This window comes from Pyrus communis, chromosome 7 (assembly GCF_041283825.1).
Source record: "Pyrus communis isolate YQ-2024b chromosome 7, ASM4128382v1, whole genome shotgun sequence".
Taxonomy (NCBI): domain Eukaryota; kingdom Viridiplantae; phylum Streptophyta; class Magnoliopsida; order Rosales; family Rosaceae; genus Pyrus; species Pyrus communis.
In genome coordinates, this window is record NC_142571.1 from 26,947,564 (window position 1) to 26,967,822 (window position 20,259).

Here is a 20,259-nt window from a genome sequence, read left to right on the forward strand (position 1 = left end):
GGCCCATTATCTCCGGTCTTCTAGTTCTACTTCTAGGTACCCAAGTTAACAACGTACCGGTTCGCTTTTAGCGCGAGAGAGAAATGGAGGCCCTGATTGCCTCGTACGGAGACTCGTCGTCGGACTCAGGCTCCGAGTCGCCGGCTCCACCTCTGCCACCACCTTCAGAGCTCAAAAACTCTCAAGAACCGACCACTGCGCTGCCTCCACCTCCTCTGTCACTTCTCGACAGCCCCAATTCCTTCGGTAACCTCTGATTCCCATCAATTTTCTATCTTTTAGCTTTCTGTTGTGATGGCTTTTTCCGAGTTGCCCACCAAGTGTTTGGTGTTTTGCATCTGAAGGATTTCTGGACTTCTCCCCAACCGCCCAGCCGAGCAGAGTTCGGAACTTTGCTCACGTCGAAGGAAACTACGCAGTACATGTATACATCCCAGGTAATCAAAATTCTCGAATTTTTCAGCTCTATTAGCAAATGCCATCGCTTTGCACTTAGTTTTTGCTTGTTTAATTGTGTGGTTCCAGTTCATATACCACCAGCACCGAGGAAAGAGATGGCCTTGTTTTTGAACAAGCTAGCTTCTCTGGTGCCTGGTCTCCATGCCGTTGACGTTGACGTCCCGCTTGACGTTCTGCGTAAGGACGAGCGTAAGCTTGAACAGGTTGCTTTAGGCAGAGAGTTCCATATAAGTCTCGGAAGAACTGTTCCGATTCGGGTGCACCAGATTGATTCCTTGGTGACAATGCTGCGGCAGAAGCTTCAGATTCAGAGGCGGTATGGTTACATTTACATTCTCTTGTCTGCATTGCGTGAATTTAGTTCTGTTATTTAACATAATTCTGTAAGCCTGCAAATTTTTCGTCCATTTTCGGTTTAACACATTTTGTTATTGTGAAACAGGTATTGGATTGATTTTAGCAAGTGGGAGGTTTTTGTTAACGATGATCAGACCCGGACCTTTGTGTCTATCGAAGTCATTGCTGCTGGGTTAGCTGAGGTATGATTGCTAGCTTTCTCTCTTGGTGCAATTCTAAATTTTTTCAGTTCTTATATGGGCTTAAGATTTAGTAAGTACTTGCGGAAAGTCATGGGATTTTGAAATATTGATATCTTGCTTGCTTATTAGCTTAGATGTTTGGTCTTTGATGCACTTGTAACATGAAAAACACAAACGAAAACTAATGCATGATATGGTCATGGTTTTAACATGTGTTGTCCTGGCGTAAATCATGTTCCTAATCCTGTCATGTGAGTATAAGCCTATGAAACTTAGGGCACGTTTGGCAGGCCGGACAAGATTGGAATTGGTATTTCATACTAGTTAGGTTAGGATTGAACTGGATAGGTTAGGTTTTTTGTCTAATGATTGGTGTAGACTGTCTCAACTAGACTAGGAACGATGGGATTTAAAACGTGAAACAGATCCGCGACATCCCAACGATGACCCACCCACCCAACAACTCTGCTCGTGACTTGCAACACCACTCGTACCCTCCACACCCCTTGTGGCCCATCATACCACCCTGATATCCTGGAGGAATAAAACGTGGTTACTAGAAGCATTCCTGTTTTCGTATTAATGCACGGTTGAATCAGCTTTCATTGTCTACAAGTTTGAAATATTTCAACTTCCATTGATTTCAGATAACAAAGCAGATTCAAGCTGTGAATGAGGTGTATAAGCTTCACAATCTTCCTGAATTTTACAAGGTTAGCTTTTTCGTGCTTTTCGAACTTGAAATTACTTACTGAATATATGACAATATATTGGAGCAAATGATTGTGTCTGAATACTACTCATTGCTCAAAAAACTAAATCACTTCATGGGGTGTTGGTGATCACAGGATCCGCGCCCTCACATATCGGTAGCTTGGGCATTGGGTGACATCAGCAATTCCGTGAAGAAAGTGGTTGAAGAAGAAAGACGAAGGTCTACCATCGGAGGATCGTTACAGAAATGTATTTTTACCAGTAACTTCAATGGTATCGAATGTAGGATTGGTAATAAAACACACAAAATATGTAAATTTTCTGAAGAATAATGTAGCCATTTGACTATATTGTGAAATTCCGAGAATATATCGCTGAGCGTTGGATGAGAAGACATTTCTTCGTTGGTGTCGAACTTCATGTCGAAGGTATTGACACCAGTGTAAACGCCATCATCCATGCAGATGGTAATTACTTCCCAGCAACTAAGGGTGTCGGAACAACCTTGCACGCAGCCTCCTGTGCATTACTTAGTATTGTCTCAGTTTCTCCAAACTTGAATACTCCTGTAAACCCACTCGAGTCTTGACCTTTCCGTCATCTGTGATTACCGGAATGCCGGCTTGATGTTGTCGTTGACCAACCCAGGTTAAAATACCGACGAAATGTTGTAGTATTTCAGTGTACTTGTTTTTGTATGCGAGACCACCTCTATCGTTGTAACAGCATCTGATGCGGACTAGTCCTTCATTCCCGTTACTCTTTGCCATCTCCACTTCGAACTTGGCGTAAGGGCTCCCAGCCTTCTCTCCGGTGAAATTGAGAAACCCCGGAGCTGGCGTACCATCAAGATTTCCGTCGTGTGTGGCGAAAGTATTTGCTGTTGTGGTTTGGTTTCACCACTATAAATCTTGGCAGAGTTGGCATTTTCATTCTATTGTCTGTATATATCTTGATATAACAAGTATTTGTGTGTGCAATATGCATGCTATGTTTATGTTTATATATATACACACAAGTGGCAACACACATATATATGTGTGTTACCACTTTTGCCAACGTTTTCTCCAAAATTTTGATTTTGGTGATGTTCTAACTTTTGTGAATGCTAATAACAATTCCCTCGATAACCGTTGGGACGAGCAACAAAGCAGTTTTGATTCAAAGGCGATCCCTCGGAAGAAGTCGATTCTTCAGTTTTTTAAAACAAATTTGAAGGGAAGGAAATATTTGAATCGCATTCAGATGTTTGGTCAAGTGTCTACGGACAGATAGAGGGGGTGAATTCACCTCAACTGAATTCACTAATTTTTGCAAAGAAAATGGAATCAAGAGGCAGTTAACCACTACCTACACGCCGCAACAAAATGAAGTGGCTAAAAGGAAAAATCGAACTGCCATGAATATGGTTCGTTCTATGTTGTCTGATAAGAAGCTCCCAAAAACGTTCTGGCCAGAGGCGGTGAACTGGACTATCTATGTTCTGAATAGATGTCCCACATTATCAGTGAAGGATATCACTCCACAAGAGGCTTGGAGTGGAGTAAAACCCTCAGTCGAGCATTTCCATGTCTTTGGAAGCTTAGCACATGTTCACGTTCCAGATGTCAAGCGAGGTAAATTAGATGATAAAAGTTTTCCTTGTGTTTTATTGGGAGTTAGTGAGGAGTCCAAGGGATATAGATTGTTTGATCCTATAGCCAAGAAAATTGTTGTGAGCAGGGATGTTTTTTTTTAAGGAAGAAAAACAGTGGGATTGGGATGTGAGTTATGAGGGACAGATCATGTTAGATTTAGAATGGGGAGAAAATGAAGAAAACAGTGAGGGAGAAGGAAGGGTGAGTGAAAATGAAGATGAAAATGGCAGTGGGGCTAGAGAAGAAAGAAATGTGGGTGAGAGCAGTGAAGACACACAGGGTTAGGAGGAGATGTGGAGGATAGGAAGAGCACCAGTGGTTATGTGTTCTTGCTAAGTTCGGGTGCTGTGACATGGAGTTCAAAGAAGCAGCCTATTGTTACACTGTCTACTACAGAAGCAGAATTTGTAGCAGCTGCAGTGTGTGCATGTCAAGCAATATGGATGAAGAGGGTGCTGAAGGAGCTTGAGTACAACAATGAGGCGTGTACTCTAATTAGATGTGATAACAGTTCAACCATTAAGCTGTCAAAGAATCCGGTGATGCATGGTCGCAGTAAACATATTGACGTGAGATATCACTTTTTGAGGAATCTCACAAAGGAGGGTTCGATTGCTTTGATTCACTGTGGGAGCGAGGATCAGGTGGCAGACATAATGACCAAGCCGTTAAAGGTTGATGCTTTCCAGAAACTTCGAAATATGCTGGGGGTTTGTGAGATTGTTAGTATAAACTAACTATTTGATGACAGTAAGTTTAAGGGAGGGATTGATAAGTTTGATTGTCCTTTTCGTTGTAGGACTCTATCACTTAGGATTGTTTTGTTTTTCAATAAGTTCCTATTATGTAGGAAGACTTGTTCTACGTAGACTATTTCCTCGTGCATGTTACCACTTTCCGTTAGTGTGGATAGTGGGCTGTTTTTTAGGGTTTAGTTAACTATGTAAGGCTATATAATAGCCAACGTTTCTATTCAATAATTAAGTTATTCTCCCAGTTTGCTTGAGTCAGTTGCAGTATTGCATTTTTGTTCTGGTTCCCAACATGAATACCATGGTTTTACTGATGAATGCAGATTTTGCTGAATGATTCATACCAAAAAAATAGTCATTTAAACAAATTCAGAGCGTTCACCCACTGTAATTTACAGATATACAAACGTTAAGATAAAAGGAAATGCAAAGTACCCTTCACCCAAATTGGAGGAGCACCGGTGGCATTCGCAAGTTAGCAACGGGAATTGACATACGAATATCTTCACAGTTTCTGCACAAGCACAAATCAGAAGAATCCGGCGGTGGAGTTATGCACCTCTCCTTGGAAAATGCCACCTCTTGGGATTTCAAAATATGCGGCCGTGGCTAGCCGTCTGACCACGCCAATTCCACCAAAGCTGCCGCAACGCGGCGTAGTGTCCGATTGATTGCTTCAAACAGAGTACCCAAAACCCCTGAAAAGTATTTCTTTATTCAGATAATAAAATTTCCCAAATTTCGAATTTTAATTCCGAATCAAAAATAGGGTTTGAATTTTGATTACCTAGAAATTGGGGGTTGGGGTGGAGAGGGACAAGGGCCAAGACAGAGCTATGTATATATGATAAGGTGTGCCAAATTACAGCGTGTGTCGGGAAGATGTACAATGCTTTTGCAGTTTCTCAGACTTAAATACCGAAGCCCCATAAGCCGTTCAATCCAGGGGGAAAGCTCTTTAATAAATGTTCCATCCAAGAAAAGACTTCTTAATCCTTCCATATTTTCTTCAATGCTTGGAAACCACTCAAATTTTGTACAACCGGAAAGAAAGAGAGAGGCAAGGGACTTGAGCTGACAAATGCTGCTTGGAAGACTCTTAAGTTCCTTACAATTTTCTAGATTCAAATGAATCAATCCCGTGAGATTATTAATTGACGAGGGCAGTTCTTTAATTTTTGACCCGGATAAATCAAGAATTTGTAACCCCTCAATCACTTCTGAAATCTCTGGAAAGAACTCAAGACTCCAGCAACCACGAAGATTAAGGGTTTTGAGAGATTTCATACAAATGCTGCTTGGAAGACTCTTAAGTTCCTTGCAATCTTGTAGATTCAAATGACTCAACCTCGTAAGATTATTAATTGACGGGGACAGTTCTTTAATTTTTGAGTGTGGTAAATCAAGCCTTTCTAACCCCTCAGTCCCTTCTGAAATTGATGGAAACATCTCAAGACTCCAGCAACCATTAAGATCAAAGGTTTTCAGACATTTCATATGAATGCAGCTTGGAAGACTCTTAAGTTCCTTGCAATCATCTAGGCTGAAATGACTCAACCCCGTGAGATTATTAATTGACAGGGGCAGTTCTTTAATTTTTGAACAGGATAAATGAAGGATTTCTAACTCATCCATACCTTCTGAAATCTCTGGAAACATCTCAAGACTGAAGCAGCCAGAAATACTAAAGGTTTTGAGAGATCTCATACGAATTTTGCTGGGTAGAATCTTAAGTTCATGGCATCCATTCAAATTCAATAAAACAAGCTTTGTAAGAGTTGAAATAGACGGGTGAACCTCAACTAAACTTACACAACTTTGAAGAATTAGCCTCTCAAGATTTGGCACATTTGTGAAGTCAGGGGTTTCCTTAAGGTATCGACAACAACTTAAATTGATGAATTTCAACTTTTCCTGCTTCTGTTAAAACATTCAGGAAAACATGCATTACTTAATAAGACATCTCACTCAAAGCCCAAACATTTAAAAGAAACAAATACATGTAAATTATTGTACATACCTGGGTTCCTTCCCAAAGTCGGTCAATGAGACTATTTCGCATGTCAAGTTCAACAAGATTTTCGAATTGAAAGTTGGATGGCAAAGACTTGAGAGGGAAACCAAGCCAGGAGAGATACCTCAGGTTGAGCAACTTTAAGGACCCAAACAGGTGTTGTTTGAAGTACTCATCTTTAAAAACGAAGCCTGGACTGATCTTGAGAAGTCTTAGTTGAGTCATTCTAACAAAAGCTTCAGCATTTAAGCATGGCCAGTCTGAGTACGAGAAATCCACAATTATGCTTTCAATTGTTTTTGTAGCCTGTGCAAATCAAAGTAAAGGAAAATATAGAGAACCTTAGTTTTGATTATGAAATTAATGCTTGTTTCTTAAGAAGCCGTCTGATAATCATTTCATTTTCTGTTTAATTGTTTTCAATTTTCATTATTAAAACAATGATAACTAAAAATTGAAAACAAAAATGGTTATCAAACGAGCCTAAGAAATTGATTTTGATCAATAGTTGAACCTTTCTACTAACAATTGCATAAGAATAAGATTTCTCACCGTATTTTCAGTTAGCACCTGACGAACATCTTCATAACTCCACAACCTACTTCGTCTCCCAGGATCTTTGAAAGATTCTTGGCGGACAATTTCCCGACCCACTTCCTCTAATGAATCATGCATCTCCAGTTCCTCCTTCCATGAGATAGTAATGAGAGCTCGATCAATTAGAACTCTTATTCCTGTATGAGGATGGAAACCACAGCCGTCCAGAATTTCAATTGCTTGGTCTTTATTCATCCCTTTAAGGAAACATGCAATATCTAGAAAGATGTCCTTCTCTGTGTCATCTAGTCCATCGAAGCTTGTTTTAAGCACATCATGAATTCCCCTTTGCGGGATTTTCCTTATTTTTTCTAACTCATCTTCCCACACGCGTATAGTTTTTTTACGAAGAAAAGCCCCCAAAACTTTGAGTGCTAAAGGCAGACCTTGAGCATATTTTACGACACGATTGGAGAGATCATCATAATCTCTGGTGGGTTGGTTTTTTCCGAAGGCGTGCTGCCTAAAGAGTTTTAGAGCTCCAGAATCACTCAGAATCTTGGGATTATATATCACATCAGCTATGCTTAGTAATTGTGAATCTCTAGTTGTTATAATAATTCTGCTTCCACCACCAAAGGAATGTGGCTCTTCAAGTAAAGCTTCAATTTGTTCTAATTTATCCACATCATCAACAACAATAAGAACTTTTCTCTGACCAAGGCTTTTTAACATCACTTGAAATCCTTTACTCGATATGTGAGAACTCCCCACCTTGTTGTCTGAGATACTCAATAGAAGTTGTTCCTGCATATGTAGTTTGCCATGCTTCATGAAACCTTCCTTGACATTTTCAAGAAAGCAACAAGCTTCAAATCGACTATCGATTTTATTATAAACAGCTCTAACGATGGTTGTTTTGCCTAAACTGTTGAGAATCAATGTCAATTGTAGGTGAAGTAGGTGGATGTTGTAGGTGAAGTAAGTGTGTGGTGTAGCTTTCATTTGGTTTGCTATAAATACCCAAGTCCTCAAGCATTGTAAATCATCCAAGGAAAAACAAAGCCTAGAGCTAAATAAGAAAAGTTTTGCTAATTAGTTTGTTTTGTGAGCTTTCTTTAAGAGTGTGCTCTATTTTCTTCTTCTTGGGATCATTAGAGTTATCTTGGATACTCTTCTTATTCAACAATTGGTATCAGAGCCAAGTCGGTCAGGGATCGTTCTTGGTAGAGCATTGGTTGTAAAGTCTCTTGAAATTCCGAGTATGCTCTGTGGTTGCAGTTTTGACTGATCTTCCACATCAAAAAAAATTTCTTGAGATTATTGTTGGGGTTATCACAAACCTTGAGAGGGAGCTTCTTTGTGTCGAGAGTAGTGTATTACTCTGCACGGTAGTCACTCAAGCTTGTTCGGTGTAGTCAAAGTCTTGCCGATACGATGGGTGATCTTCAAGTTGTTGGAGGAATCAAGAAGCTCAACAACCAAAACTATAACACTTGGGCAACGTGTATAGAGTCTTACCTTCAAGGTCAAGACTTGTGGGAGGTTGTCGGTGGTAGTGAAGTTACACAACCGGCAGCGGAAGATGCTAACGACGTCTTGCGGAAGTGGAAAATTAAAGCAGGCAAATCAATGTTTGCCTTAAAGACCACAATAGAAGAAGAAATGTTGGAGCACATTCGGGATGCTAAAACGCCAAAGGAAGCATGGGACACTTTTGTTACACTCTTTTCGAAGAGGAACGATACAAAATTGCAACTTCTCGAGAATGAGCTGCTATCGATGGTACAACGCGACATGACGATTGCCCAGTACTTTCACAAGGTGAAGTCGATATGCCGCGAAATTTCAGAATTAGATCCAACAGCTTCTATTGGGGAAACCAGGATGAAGAGAATAATTATCCATGGTTTGAGACCCGAATATCGAGGCTTCGTTGCCGCTGTACAAGGATGGCCGACCCAACCATCACTTGTTGAGTTCGAGAATTTGCTTGCCGATCAAGAAGCTTTGGCAAAGCAAATGGGAGGGGTTTCGTTAAAAGGTGAGGAGGAAGCACTCTACACCACAAGTAAAGGCAGCTTTAAGCAGCGTGCTGGTGGTGGATCTAAAAGAAATGGTGACAAGGAAAAAGGTCATCAAGGAGGAGGGAGTTCTCGGCCAGGGGGAGCTCTGAAGTATCACGGCAACCGTGGTCAGTCCCAGAATAATAAAAGATTTGAGGGCAAGTGTTACAATTGTGGAAAGAAGGGTCATATGGCGAATGATTGCTGGTTCAAAAAGCCAGTAGAAAGTAATGTTGCCAACTCAGAGAAGAAAAGTGAAGATGATTGGAATGCCATAGCATATCTAGCTATGGATGAAGAAGGGGATGCTGAAGCATCTTCTTGGTGGTGCTCAGAAAAGGAGGCGTTGCCTGATTCAAGAGAGATAGAAGATAAGTTGCAGCAAAAGATAGGGGAGCAAATTGTTCGAATCCAGTCGAGACCTGATGAGTCTGAAGATTTGCTTGATGATGATGATGTTAAGCAAGCAGTGCCCCAAAACCCTTACCAAGCTAACATATATCAACAACCAGAAGAAGATAGACCTAGTGAAGTGGAAGTATCAACTCCACGATCACAACTAAGGAGGTCAACAAGAGCACGGAGACCAAATCCCAAATACGCCAATGCAACCATAATTGAAGAAACAACTGCAACAGAACCTGAGACGTTCGAAGAAGCATCGCAGAGTTCTGAGTGGATGACAGCTATGAAAGAAGAGCTTGATGCACTTCAGCAAAATCAGACTTGGGATCTCGTGCCAAAGTCAAGAGATGTGAAACCCATATCCTGCAAGTGGGTTTACAAGATAAAGCGTCGTCCAGATGGGTCAATCGAGAGGTACAAGGCACGATTGGTAGCTCGTTGTTTCTCTCAACAGTACGGACTAGACTATGATGAAACGTTTAGTCCAGTGGCGAAGCTTACAACAGTACGAGTCTTACTTGCACTTGCAGCTAACAAAGATTGGAATCTATACCAAATGGATGTGAAGAATGCTTTCTTGCATGGAGAGTTAGATCGGGAGATCTACATGATGCAGCCAATGGGCTTTAAAAGCGAAGCTCATCCTGAGTACGTGTGCAAGTTAAGGAAAGCACTCTACGGTTTGAAACAAGCACCAAGAGCGTGGTACGGTAAGATTGCAGAGTTTCTAACACAAAGTGGTTATTCAGTAACACCTGCAGATTCCAGCTTGTTTGTCAAAGCCAATGAAGGAAAGCTAGCTATTGTGCTAGTGTATGTGGATGACTTAATCATAACCGGTGATGATGAGGCAGAAATTCTTCAGACGAAGGAGAATTTATCAGTCCGTTTCCAGATGAAGGAACTTGGTCAACTCAAGCATTTCCTTGGTCTAGAGGTTGATCGCACACAAGAAGGAATATTTCTCTGTCAACAGAAGTATTCCAAAGATTTATTGAAGAGGTTCGGAATGCTCGAATGCAAGCTGATCTCTACACCGATGGAGCCAAATGTCAAAATGAGTGCACATGAAGGAAAAGATTTGGAAGATGCGACAATGTATCGACAATTGGTAGGTAGTCTGATCTACTTAACCTTGACTCGACCTGACATTTCTTATGCAGTTGGTGTGATGAGTCGGTACATGCAAAATCCAAAGAAGCCTCACTTGGAAGCAGTTCGACGAATACTGAGATATGTGAAGAGTACAATTGACTGTGGTCTTTTGTACAAGAAAGGTGAAGACTGCAAGTTAGTTGGTTACTGTGATACTGACTATGCGGGAGATCATGACACCAGGAGATCAACAACTGGGTATGTGTTTAAGCTTGGTTCTGGAACCATCTCTTGGTGTAGCAAGAGACAGCCGACGGTATCATTGTCAACCACTGAAGCAGAGTATAGAGCAGCAGCAATGGCAGCTCAAGAGAATGCATGGCTAATACAGTTGATGAGTGATCTACATCAACCAGTAGATTATCCAGTACCATTGTACTGTGATAACCAATCGGCAATTCGCTTGGCGGAAAATCCAATCTTTCATGCAAGAACTAAGCATATGGAGGTACATTACCACTTTATCAGAGAAAAGGTTCTGCAAGAAGAGATTGAGATGAGACAGGTCAAGACGAATGATCAAGTTGCGGACTTGTTCACAAAAAGTTTGAGTACAGGCAAGCTCGAAATTTTTCGCTGTTTACTCAGCACAGTGCAAAGAATGAGAGCTGACATTGAGGGGGAGTGTTGAGAATCAATGTCAATTGTAGGTGAAGTAGGTGGATGTTGTAGGTGAAGTAAGTGTGTGGTGTAGCTTTCATTTGGTTTGCTATAAATACCCAAGTCCTCAAGCATTGTAAATCATCCAAGGAAAAACAAAGCCTAGAGCTAAATAAGAAAAGTTTTGCTAATTAGTTTGTTTTGTGAGCTTTCTTTAAGAGTGTGCTCTATTTTCTTCTTCTTGGGATCATTAGAGTTATCTTGGATACTCTTCTTATTCAACATAAACCACCCATACCGCATATTCCAACAACTCGAACATTATTCGTTTCACCTCCGGGAGGATATAATAATGAAAGCATTTCATGCATGTGAGAATCCATGTCAACCAAGCCATTATCTTCGCTTGATGTTGATGAGATGTCGATCAATTTCCTATAAACATCTTCTACAATTTCCTCAATAAGCACCACATCATTCCTGTCAAATTAAAAAAAACAATATAATAACACCACCAAATAATAATTAATGGGTCTTTTTCATCTGACAGTTTTCAAAAAAATAGAAATTAAAACTAAAAACTAAATATTTATCAAATTACCACTAAACGTTACAAAAATCCCAAAAATTAATAGGAAACTAAAACAAATTAGAATTTACTCATATTTTCGCGAATCCCAGCCGGATAAACTGGTGGCAGTTGTAAGAGCGGATCTCCAGCCCTTAACCTCTTCCCTTTCAGCGTTAGAATCACGATCGTGCTGAGCAAAAGCTTCCTCGAATTTTCTCTTGAGTTTACGAACGTCAGACGGATCAACTTCATAGAAAATGGGGAGTACAATCTGGTTATTGGTATCCTTGCATTCCAAGATTTGCACGAGTTCTTTCAAGCACCAAGTGGAAGAGGCATAGTCTTGAGAGAAAACTACAATCGAAAGCCTTGACTCTCGAATCGCTGTCAGGAGCTCGGAAAGGTCGTCGCCTTTTCTGAGCTTTTCGGCATCCATGAAGGCGTTGATTGGTTTCTTAACCAGAGCGTTGTAGAGATGGCTGACGAAGCCCTTGCGAGTGTCATCCCCTCTGAAATTGATGAACACTTCGTATTTCCAACCAAGGCCAGACGAAGAACAAGCAGCATCCATTAATCGATCGCACCTGGTCAGCGATGATCGAGCAGCTAAGACTAAGAGAATTGTAAGTACAGAGATACTCAAATAAAACAAAAAATAATATGTGAGAAGGGGATGGGAATAAGAGGCAGAGAATCCTCGTTCCCGAAAGCTATCTCCGTTTCTTTGTTGAGTGGACAGCTGTCTCTTTGTCTTCTTTTGGTAGATAGCTCCTACTGGCCGGCCTATTTTCCACAGCTGGTTATAGGACTCAATTGCCATATAAGAAGTGTTACGTTGTAATTCAATATCGATGGAAATCCAACACGGATCTTTTTCGAACTTTTGTGATGATTTTAGGTATTCGTACATCGTATATTATGTGATCAGTTTTTATCAAATATTATTTATGTTTAATTTTAAATTAAAAAATATAAAATAATTTTTTACCGCACAATATACGATGAACGGATACAATTCACAGATCTCCGAAATCCTTACAAAGAGGATCCATAAAGGATCTGGATTCAATGGAAATAGGGAACTTGAACGAAAAACTACCGGTACTGTTCACTTAAAAAAAAACCCATATTTTTACACTAAAAAGTTAATCATGGTATTATTCACTTTATCCTTTATTTTGTCATTTATCGTTAAAACTTAAATTTTTCAAATCATTTCATTAGTTTTCCTATGAAAATAAGCTAATTTTGAATCAAATAACATTACTTTATTTTGTGAGTAAATGAACTTTAAATCAAACAACATTCATTTATTATGTAACTAATTAATTTTGTATGTATCATCCTATATATTAGGCACATTTTATTACACATGATTTTGTAAAAAATCTAAAAAGTTACAATATTAACAATATATCAACACTATTTATGTTAATTATAAATAGGTCAACTATATATTGTGATACTTAAATTCATTTAAAATCAACAAAAATTATAAAATTTGCCACTAAAGCTGGCACCATCTTCAACTAACACACTCTTTCTCATAAATTTTATATTTGGAATAAGTCATACGAATCAAATATTGCAATGTAATGTCTATTTCCTTATTCTATTTTTTACATTTAGATTCAGACACTGCATTGTAGTGTCCATATACTGGTTTCGTTTTTTCCATCACTCACATGCCTCCCGTATGTTCCTTTGTACATTTGGACTGAGACACTGCAATGCAGTGTCTGTTTCCTGGTTCTAGTTTTTCCTTTTGGATTTAGACACTACATTGCAGTGTATCCTAATTCTATTTTTTTCATCACCCACATGTCTCCTACATTTCACACTTCATGCGACTCCTGATTTTTACATTTAAATTCAGACACTGTAATGCAATGTCCATTTCCTAGCTTTGATTTTTACATTTAAATCTATATTAGGTTCTTTTCTATGCCTTGAAGACAAGAACTTTATATTTTTCTTGCATTGAATGCCAAAACAATGATCACAAACTAATCAGAAACGATCCAAGCCAGTTTGCAACCTTTGTTATTAAAAAAAAAAAAAAAAGTAAAAACAGAAAGTAAAGAGCTAGAAATAATAGTAAAAGCTGAAAGGTAAACTGCTATACTCGTAAAGTGTTAACCAAAATGACAATAAATTGCAAAAAAAGGTAATAACTTGAAAGTAATTGATAAATACAAGCAATCAAGCATAGTTTCAACCTATTCGGGCAAGTTTGGATGCCAGGCGAGCAAAGTTTTGCAAGTACAAGACATGTTTTGAGAAGTAAACTTTAATGCAGGAAATCAATACTACAAAGAAAGTAGCTGAGCCATAAATACAGAGGAATGTTTGAACTACAAGGGGAGTATGTGAAGAGTAGGTTGCAAAGCTTTTTAAAAGTCTTTTTTGTATGTTGAGTTGAGTGTCCTTTTTTCAACCTTTTTGTTGCCTTTTATAGAACCACCCTTTTCTTCTAGAGTAAGCCTTTCCTCCTCAGTTCATTCTCTCTGGTGCAAGTAGCTGATATGATCTGTTGTCAAAGAATGAGTTCCTACTTGAATACTTGAGCTTTGGATACCCTTCAAACGTATCATCGTTGGCGCATTCATCATAGAAACTCCAGCTTCGTACTATCATAAACACCATACATTTGCTATGTATTACGAAATTTTCCTTTCATCTTTTGCTTTTTCTCATCAAAAAATCAAGGTTGAACTCAGCAGGCTTTGTGGTTCGAAAATCTAATGGAATCTTTGAGAGAAGGGTGAGATTGTTAATTTTGGGTTAATGGAGAGTTGACAAAAATGTTAATTTTGGGCTTGAATTCTAACGAACTTCACCACAAGGATTTAAATCCGATTGTTTTTCACCACCGGGGTAATCTTTTGTTTATCCTATCATCACAGGGACCATTAATCCAATTTAGCCACTAAATTATATTGCATCAAATGAACGAATATATTTTTTTGTATTGACAATGATAGATATAACCGTTAATAGATGGAGAATCCGTTATCCGGTGGGTATGATTATGGATAATTACGATGATTAATTTGCGGTTATGGATATGATTAATTTTCATGGTAATTGGGATAGATATAATATTTTTGTCCCGAAACCGAACCGTTGCCATCCCTATCACTACCACATGTTTGTTTGATACTTTTTCAAAGTGAGACTCTCCATAAACTCTCTGCTATCTCATGTTTTTGGTACAATACTTTATAATGTTTGCATGGAAATTATGCTAAAAACATTTGATGGCAAAGAATTCATTGATAGTTCCACTTATGAAAGAGTTTCCATAACATTTCTCATTTGTATATATGATGGGTAATGCTAGGGAGACTAAATTTGAATACAAAACTAATAAACTAAATGATGTGTCACAAATAAAATGAGCACGTTTATCAACATTTAAGTAATAAATTAATCATCAATTTCTACATTCCTTAGTTTCTAAAATTTTATCTCCAAATCTAGTCTCCTAACATTACCCTGAATGAAATCTCTCTAATTTTGAGATTAGGAGTGTCAGCAAGATTCTCTCGCCATCGCAATTCCAGCAGGATTGATTGGCAACTGCCATTAACTTTAATTGATTATATCATTACACTTCTCTTTGGGCTTTTGCCCTTTTTATTTATTATTTACTTACAAAAAAAAAAAAAAAAATTAACCTCGGTATACTATGTTTATTTTATTACACAAATCGAAAGAAATTAACAAGAAGAAGCAACCCACTAGCAAAGAAAAGGTGGTGTGACCATCAGAGCCAAAGTCAATGATGGATGAAGCCGATCCGAATTGAGGAACTTGGAGGGAAACAGGGGTAAAGGTGGAAGAAAATAGGGGGAAAAGATGGAAAAGGCGGAAGATGGAAGGAAACACGGGTAAAAAGTGGAAAGTAGGTGGAAGGAAGGAGGAATCGGAGAAAGAGGAAAAAACCAAAACTCCACCTCTGTATACTATATATATGTCTACTCTATTACATAAAGGAAGGAGGGAAATCAATTCTTACAGGAGATATCCAGCTCTTGCACCAGTTGATGCTTCTAAAACAGGAGATATCCAGGTCTTGCACCAGTTGATGGCAGAGAATCCACTTCTGCTCCATAACCTTGCCCTAACTTCCATCGAGAACCCGCTACATGTTAAACACGTAGAAATATAGTTAAAGTATAAATGTGATTGTAATCCTAATTATATTGTATTCCTAACTTGTAGGGATAATATCTTGCTATGCAAGGAATGTAATTGTATATATTCTTATTCACATATCAATGAAATATACTTTTTAGCCCATATATCTTCTTCTACATGGTATACAGAGCATGTTTCAAAACCCTAGCTTTTCTTTAAATTTTTTTTTTGGCAACCTTCTTTTTGCAAACAATTCTCCCAAAACAATTCTCCCAGACCAACCTACAGCCATGGCGGTTCGTAAATCATCCCGTGCTTCCTCCAACCGTCCTCATTTCCACTGCATCTATTACAACTATGACTTTCACAACCTCGAAAATTGCCATAAACTTCACGGTTATCTTGTTGGTCATCATCTCCATGGACAACCGTGGAGGCCACCCCGTCGCTCCTCCACGTCCACTACATCTGCTGGTTTTTCACGCAGCAATGGCGCTGCCAATCCTGCTCGTAACACTAACAATGCTAGTCCTCAGCCTAACAACAGCCCTCAGGCCCGTAATTCTACAATACTTCCTTCAGCTCATCACGTGCAAGGGCAGCCCACTTTGCATGATGTGCAGGTTGCGATGTCACACCTCTCAGCTGAACAACATTCTTGTGCCCTTGCTACCCTAAGAGACACCGCAGACTCTTCTTCGTCTCTTCAGGCCATGCTGTTTTCAGTGATGACTTCCAAAGGTTTGTTACCCGTAGTTTCTCGTCATGGTCAATTGATCCTTGACAGCTGAGCTACAGATCATATTACTTATTCCGCTTCATGTTTGGTTAATACTTCTGCTTTGCATTTGCCACCTGTTTCTTTGCCTAGTGGTGCTACCGCTCCAATTACTTTAACTGGCACTCTTCGTTTAAATTCCTCAGTTAAATTGAAAGATGTTTTATGTGTCCCTAATTTTAAAGTGGACATTTTATCAGTTGGTAAGCTTACAGATGGATTATCGTGTTCCGTAACATTCCTTCATTCTTGGTGTGTTTTGTAGGACTTGGTTTCGAAGGCTATGATTGATGTGGGTAAGTGACGTGGCAATCTATATTACCTCGTGGCCCTTGCCTCCTCTATCCCCACCCCTCAACCTCTATGCAACATCATCACCATCTCGTCCTCCTTATGGCATAGGCGCCTTGGTCACTCTTCCTCTACTCGTTTGCAAGCTTTAGCTTCTAGTTTTCTTAATTGTTCTTTTGATTCTAGCCATGTTTGTGATGTTTGTCCTTTGGTGAAACAAACTCGTCAACCTTTTGGTTTAAGTTCAATTGCAACGACTTTTCCTTTTGCTTTAATTCATTGTGATATTTGGGGCCCGAGTCGTCAATTTTCCCTTTCTGAAGCTCATTATTTTTTAACCATTGTGGATGATTTTTCTTGCTTTACGTGGGTCTTTCTCATGAAACATAAATCAGATACTCAACAATTAATCAAAGATTTTTTTGCTTATGTTAATACCCAATTCCATACTAAAATCCAATGCATCGTACTGATAATGGAGGAGAATTTTTTTTTTCTCTTCATAATTTTTTCTCAGACAATAGTGTCCTTTTTCAAACATCTTGTGTTTTTACCCCTCAACAAAATTGTGTTGTTGAACGAAAACATAGGCACCTCTTTCAAACTGCTCGCGCCCTTCGATTCCAATCTCATCTTCCTCTAAAATTTTGAGGTGAATGTGTTCTTACAGCTGCGTATCTAATAAATCGTCTCCCTACCTGTTTTCTCTATAATAAATATCCTTTTGAGGTGCTTCATAACAAAACCCCAACCTACGATCACTTCCGCATCTTTGGTTGTCTAGCCTATGCCACCATTGTCATTCCCACCACTAAATTTTCCCCTCGGGCACATCGTTGCATCTTCCTTGGTTACCCTCATGAACAGAAAACATACAAATTATACGACCTGGACACTTATCGCACTCTGACCAGTAGGGATGTAATCTTCCATGAAGATTCCTTCCCTTTTGCCATTAAACACACCTCTACCCCATCCCCCATGCCTACACTGCATCTTCCCTCTCCTCTGGATTGCGAAACCAAGCCCTAAACTAACTGTAATATCATTTAACAGGAATTATGAAACTACCTTTTTGTCCCCTATCCACTACCCAATCCGGTTCCCTTTTTCGATTTCTTCCAAATTCTTTCTCTCCTTTGCTCACCACGTGGCAGCTCCCTCCACCTCCACCATTCTTTTCTTCTTTTTCTTCTTCTTCTCTCTTCTCCCCCGAGCACTCTTTGTCAACTCTCACTCTTTGATCTCTCTCATTATCCCCGAGCTACACACACCCAAAAATCGAGACATGACACGACAACAGCACCATCTCCTGCGTCGACTCTCTCTCCATCATCCTCCGTGAAGCACATAGAGCACATCAAACTTTTCTGGTGAGCCCCGTGGCTTTCGAGCCAAAATCTGGCCAACTTCGGCCACCTCACGACATGATATTGGTACGAATCTCTTCCTCTCATCCTAAGCTTCAATTTGATAGCTAGATCGCACCCTAGGGTTGAGAATCGGTGTTGAAAGGAGCTCGGGAAGCTCCAGCCTTCCTTTTTGTTGAAACCAAGTCAAAATGACCCAAACCCAGTAACCCTTAAGCCCAAACCCAACTCAGCCCAAAACCCAAGTGGAATCAGGACTTTGGGCCGGGCTGCTGAGCCCAAAACTTTTTCGAAGCCCAAGCCCAAACCCTAGTTAAACTAAACCCTTTGAACCCTAGGTCTTTGGGCCTTACAAGCTTGGGTTTTCGGCCCAAGGAACCCAAGCCCATGATGGCCTTGTTTTTGAACAAGCTAGCTTCTCTGGTGCCTGGTCTCCATGCCGTTGACGTTGACGTCCCGCTTGACATTCTGCGTAAGGACGAGCATAAACTTGAACAAGTTGCTTTAGGTAGAGAGTTCCATATAAGTCTCGGAAGAACTGTTCCGATTCGGGTGCACCAGATTGATTCCTTGGTGACATGGTTACAGAGGCGGTATGGTTACATCTTACATTTACATTCTCTTGCGGCAGAAGCTTCAGATTCAGAGGCGGTATGGTTACATCTTACATTTACATTCTCTTGTCTGCATTGCGTGAATTTAGTTCTGTTATTCAACATAATTCTGTAAGCCTGCAAATTTATTGTCCATTTTCGGTTTAACTCATTTTGTTGTTGTGAAACAGGTATTGGATTGATTTTAGCAAGTGGGAGGTTTTTGTTAACGATGATCAGACCCGGACCTTTGTGTCGATCGAAGTCATTGCTGCTGGGTCAGCTGAGGTATGATTGCTAGCTTTCTCTCTTGGTGCAATTCTAAATGTTTTCAGTTGTTATATGGGCTTAAGATTTAGTAAGTACTTGCCGAAAGTCATGGGATTTTGAAATATCGATATCTTGTTTGCTTATTAGCCTAGATTGTTTGGTCTTCGATGCACTTGTAGCATGAAAAACACAAACGAAAACTAATGCATGATATGCTCATGGTTTTAACATGTGTTGTCCTGGCGTAAATCATGTTCCTAATCCTGTCATGTGAGTATAAGCCTATGAAACTTAGGGCACGTTTGGCGGGCCGGACAAGATTGGAATTGGTATTTCAGACTAGTTAGGTTAGGGTTGAACTTGATAGGTTAGGTGTTTTGTCTAATGATTGGTGTAGACTGTCTCAACTAGACTAGGAACGATGGGATTTAAAACGTGAAACAGATCTGCGACATCCCAACGATGACCCGCCCACCCAACAACTCCGCTCGTGACTTGCAACACCACTCGTACCCTCCATGCCCCTTGCGGCCCGTCAGACCACTCTGATATCGTGGAAGAGTGAAACGTGGTTACTAGAAGCATACCTGTTTTCGTATTAATGCATGGTTGAGTTAGCTTTCATTGTCTACAAGTCTGAAATATTTCATCTTCCATTGATTTCAGATAACAAAGCAGATTCAAGCTGTGAATGATGTGTATAAGCTTCACAATCTTCCTGAATTTTACAAGGTTCGCTTTTCCGTGCTTTTCAAACTTGAAATTACTTACTGAATATATGACAATATATTGGAGCAAATGATTGTGTCTGAATACTACTCATTGCTCAAAAAACTAAATCACTTCATGGGGTGTTGGTGATCACAGGATCCGCGCCCTCACATCTCGGTAGCTTGGGCATTGGGTGACATCAACAATTCCCTGAAGAAAGTGGTTGAAGAAGAAAGACGAATATCTACCATCGGAGGATCGTTACAGAAATGTATTTTTACCAGTAAATTCAATGGTATCGAATGTAGGATTGGTAATAAAACACAAAATATGTAAATTTTCTGAAGAATAATGTACCCATTTAACTATATTGTGAAACTCCGAGAATATAGCGCTGAGCATTGGATGAGAAGACATTTCTTCGTTGGTGTCGAACTTCATGTCGAAGGTATTGACACCAGTGTAAACGCCATCATCCATGTTGATGGTAATTACTTCCCAGCAACTAAGGGTGTCGGAACAACCTTGCACGCAGCCTCCTGTGCATTACTCAGTATTGTCTCAGTTTCTCCAAACTTGAATGCTCCTGTAAACCCTTTCTTGACCTTTCCATCATCTGCGATTACAGGAAAGCCGGCTTGGATGTTGCCGTTG

The 20,259-nt window shown here is 39.7% G+C and overlaps 2 protein-coding genes and 1 pseudogene across 3 annotated transcripts; 2 read left to right on the plus strand and 1 right to left on the minus strand.

The window, feature by feature from the left end:
* The first annotated feature begins 50 nt into the window (after positions 1-50).
* LOC137734104 (U6 snRNA phosphodiesterase-like protein) lies at positions 51-2,104 on the plus strand. The gene is made up of 6 exons (XM_068473387.2): positions 51-246; positions 345-437; positions 526-775; positions 902-998; positions 1,646-1,711; positions 1,847-2,104. The coding sequence occupies exons 1-6, from the start codon at positions 84-86 to the stop codon at positions 2,042-2,044; spliced, it is 867 nt and encodes a 288-aa protein (XP_068329488.2). The 5' UTR covers positions 51-83; the 3' UTR covers positions 2,045-2,104.
* A 2,334-nt stretch (positions 2,105-4,438) lies between these two features.
* Positions 4,439-12,118, minus strand: LOC137733677 (disease resistance protein Roq1-like). Its single transcript, XM_088696778.1, has 6 exons — positions 11,539-12,118; positions 11,162-11,358; positions 6,668-7,575; positions 6,122-6,421; positions 4,889-6,021; positions 4,439-4,799 (listed from the first exon to the last, which is right to left on the minus strand). Exons 1-5 carry the CDS (start codon positions 12,018-12,020, stop codon positions 4,936-4,938), a joined length of 2,973 nt encoding a protein of 990 aa, XP_088552904.1. The 5' UTR covers positions 12,021-12,118; the 3' UTR covers positions 4,439-4,799; positions 4,889-4,935.
* A 5,563-nt stretch (positions 12,119-17,681) lies between these two features.
* On the plus strand, positions 17,682-20,017 carry LOC137733287 (uncharacterized; annotated as a pseudogene). Its single transcript, XR_015964173.1, has 5 exons — positions 17,682-18,609; positions 18,650-18,682; positions 18,816-18,912; positions 19,561-19,626; positions 19,762-20,017. The product of XR_015964173.1 is annotated as an uncharacterized LOC137733287 (transcript).
* Positions 20,018-20,259: the final 242 nt, after the last annotated feature.

What these genes read in the sequence shown, in the direction of transcription:
- LOC137734104 (XM_068473387.2), top strand. Translation starts at nt 84, where the DNA reads ATGGAGGCCCTGATTGCCTCGTACGGAGACTCGTCGTCGGACTCAGGC. An exon ending in AGTACATGTATACATCCCAG is followed by an intron (nt 438 to 525) that starts GTAATCAAAATT and finishes GTGTGGTTCCAG; the next exon opens with TTCATATACCACCAGCACCG. An exon ending in ATCTTCCTGAATTTTACAAG is followed by an intron (nt 1,712 to 1,846) that starts GTTAGCTTTTTC and finishes TGGTGATCACAG; the next exon opens with GATCCGCGCCCTCACATATC.
- LOC137733677 (XM_088696778.1), bottom strand. Translation starts at nt 12,020, where the DNA reads ATGGATGCTGCTTGTTCTTCGTCTGGCCTTGGTTGGAAATACGAAGTG. An exon ending in TGGGATTCGCGAAAATATGA is followed by an intron (nt 11,359 to 11,538) that starts GTAAATTCTAAT and finishes TTAATTTGACAG; the next exon opens with GAATGATGTGGTGCTTATTG. An exon ending in GACTTTGGGAAGGAACCCAG is followed by an intron (nt 6,022 to 6,121) that starts GTATGTACAATA and finishes ATGTTTTAACAG; the next exon opens with AAGCAGGAAAAGTTGAAATT.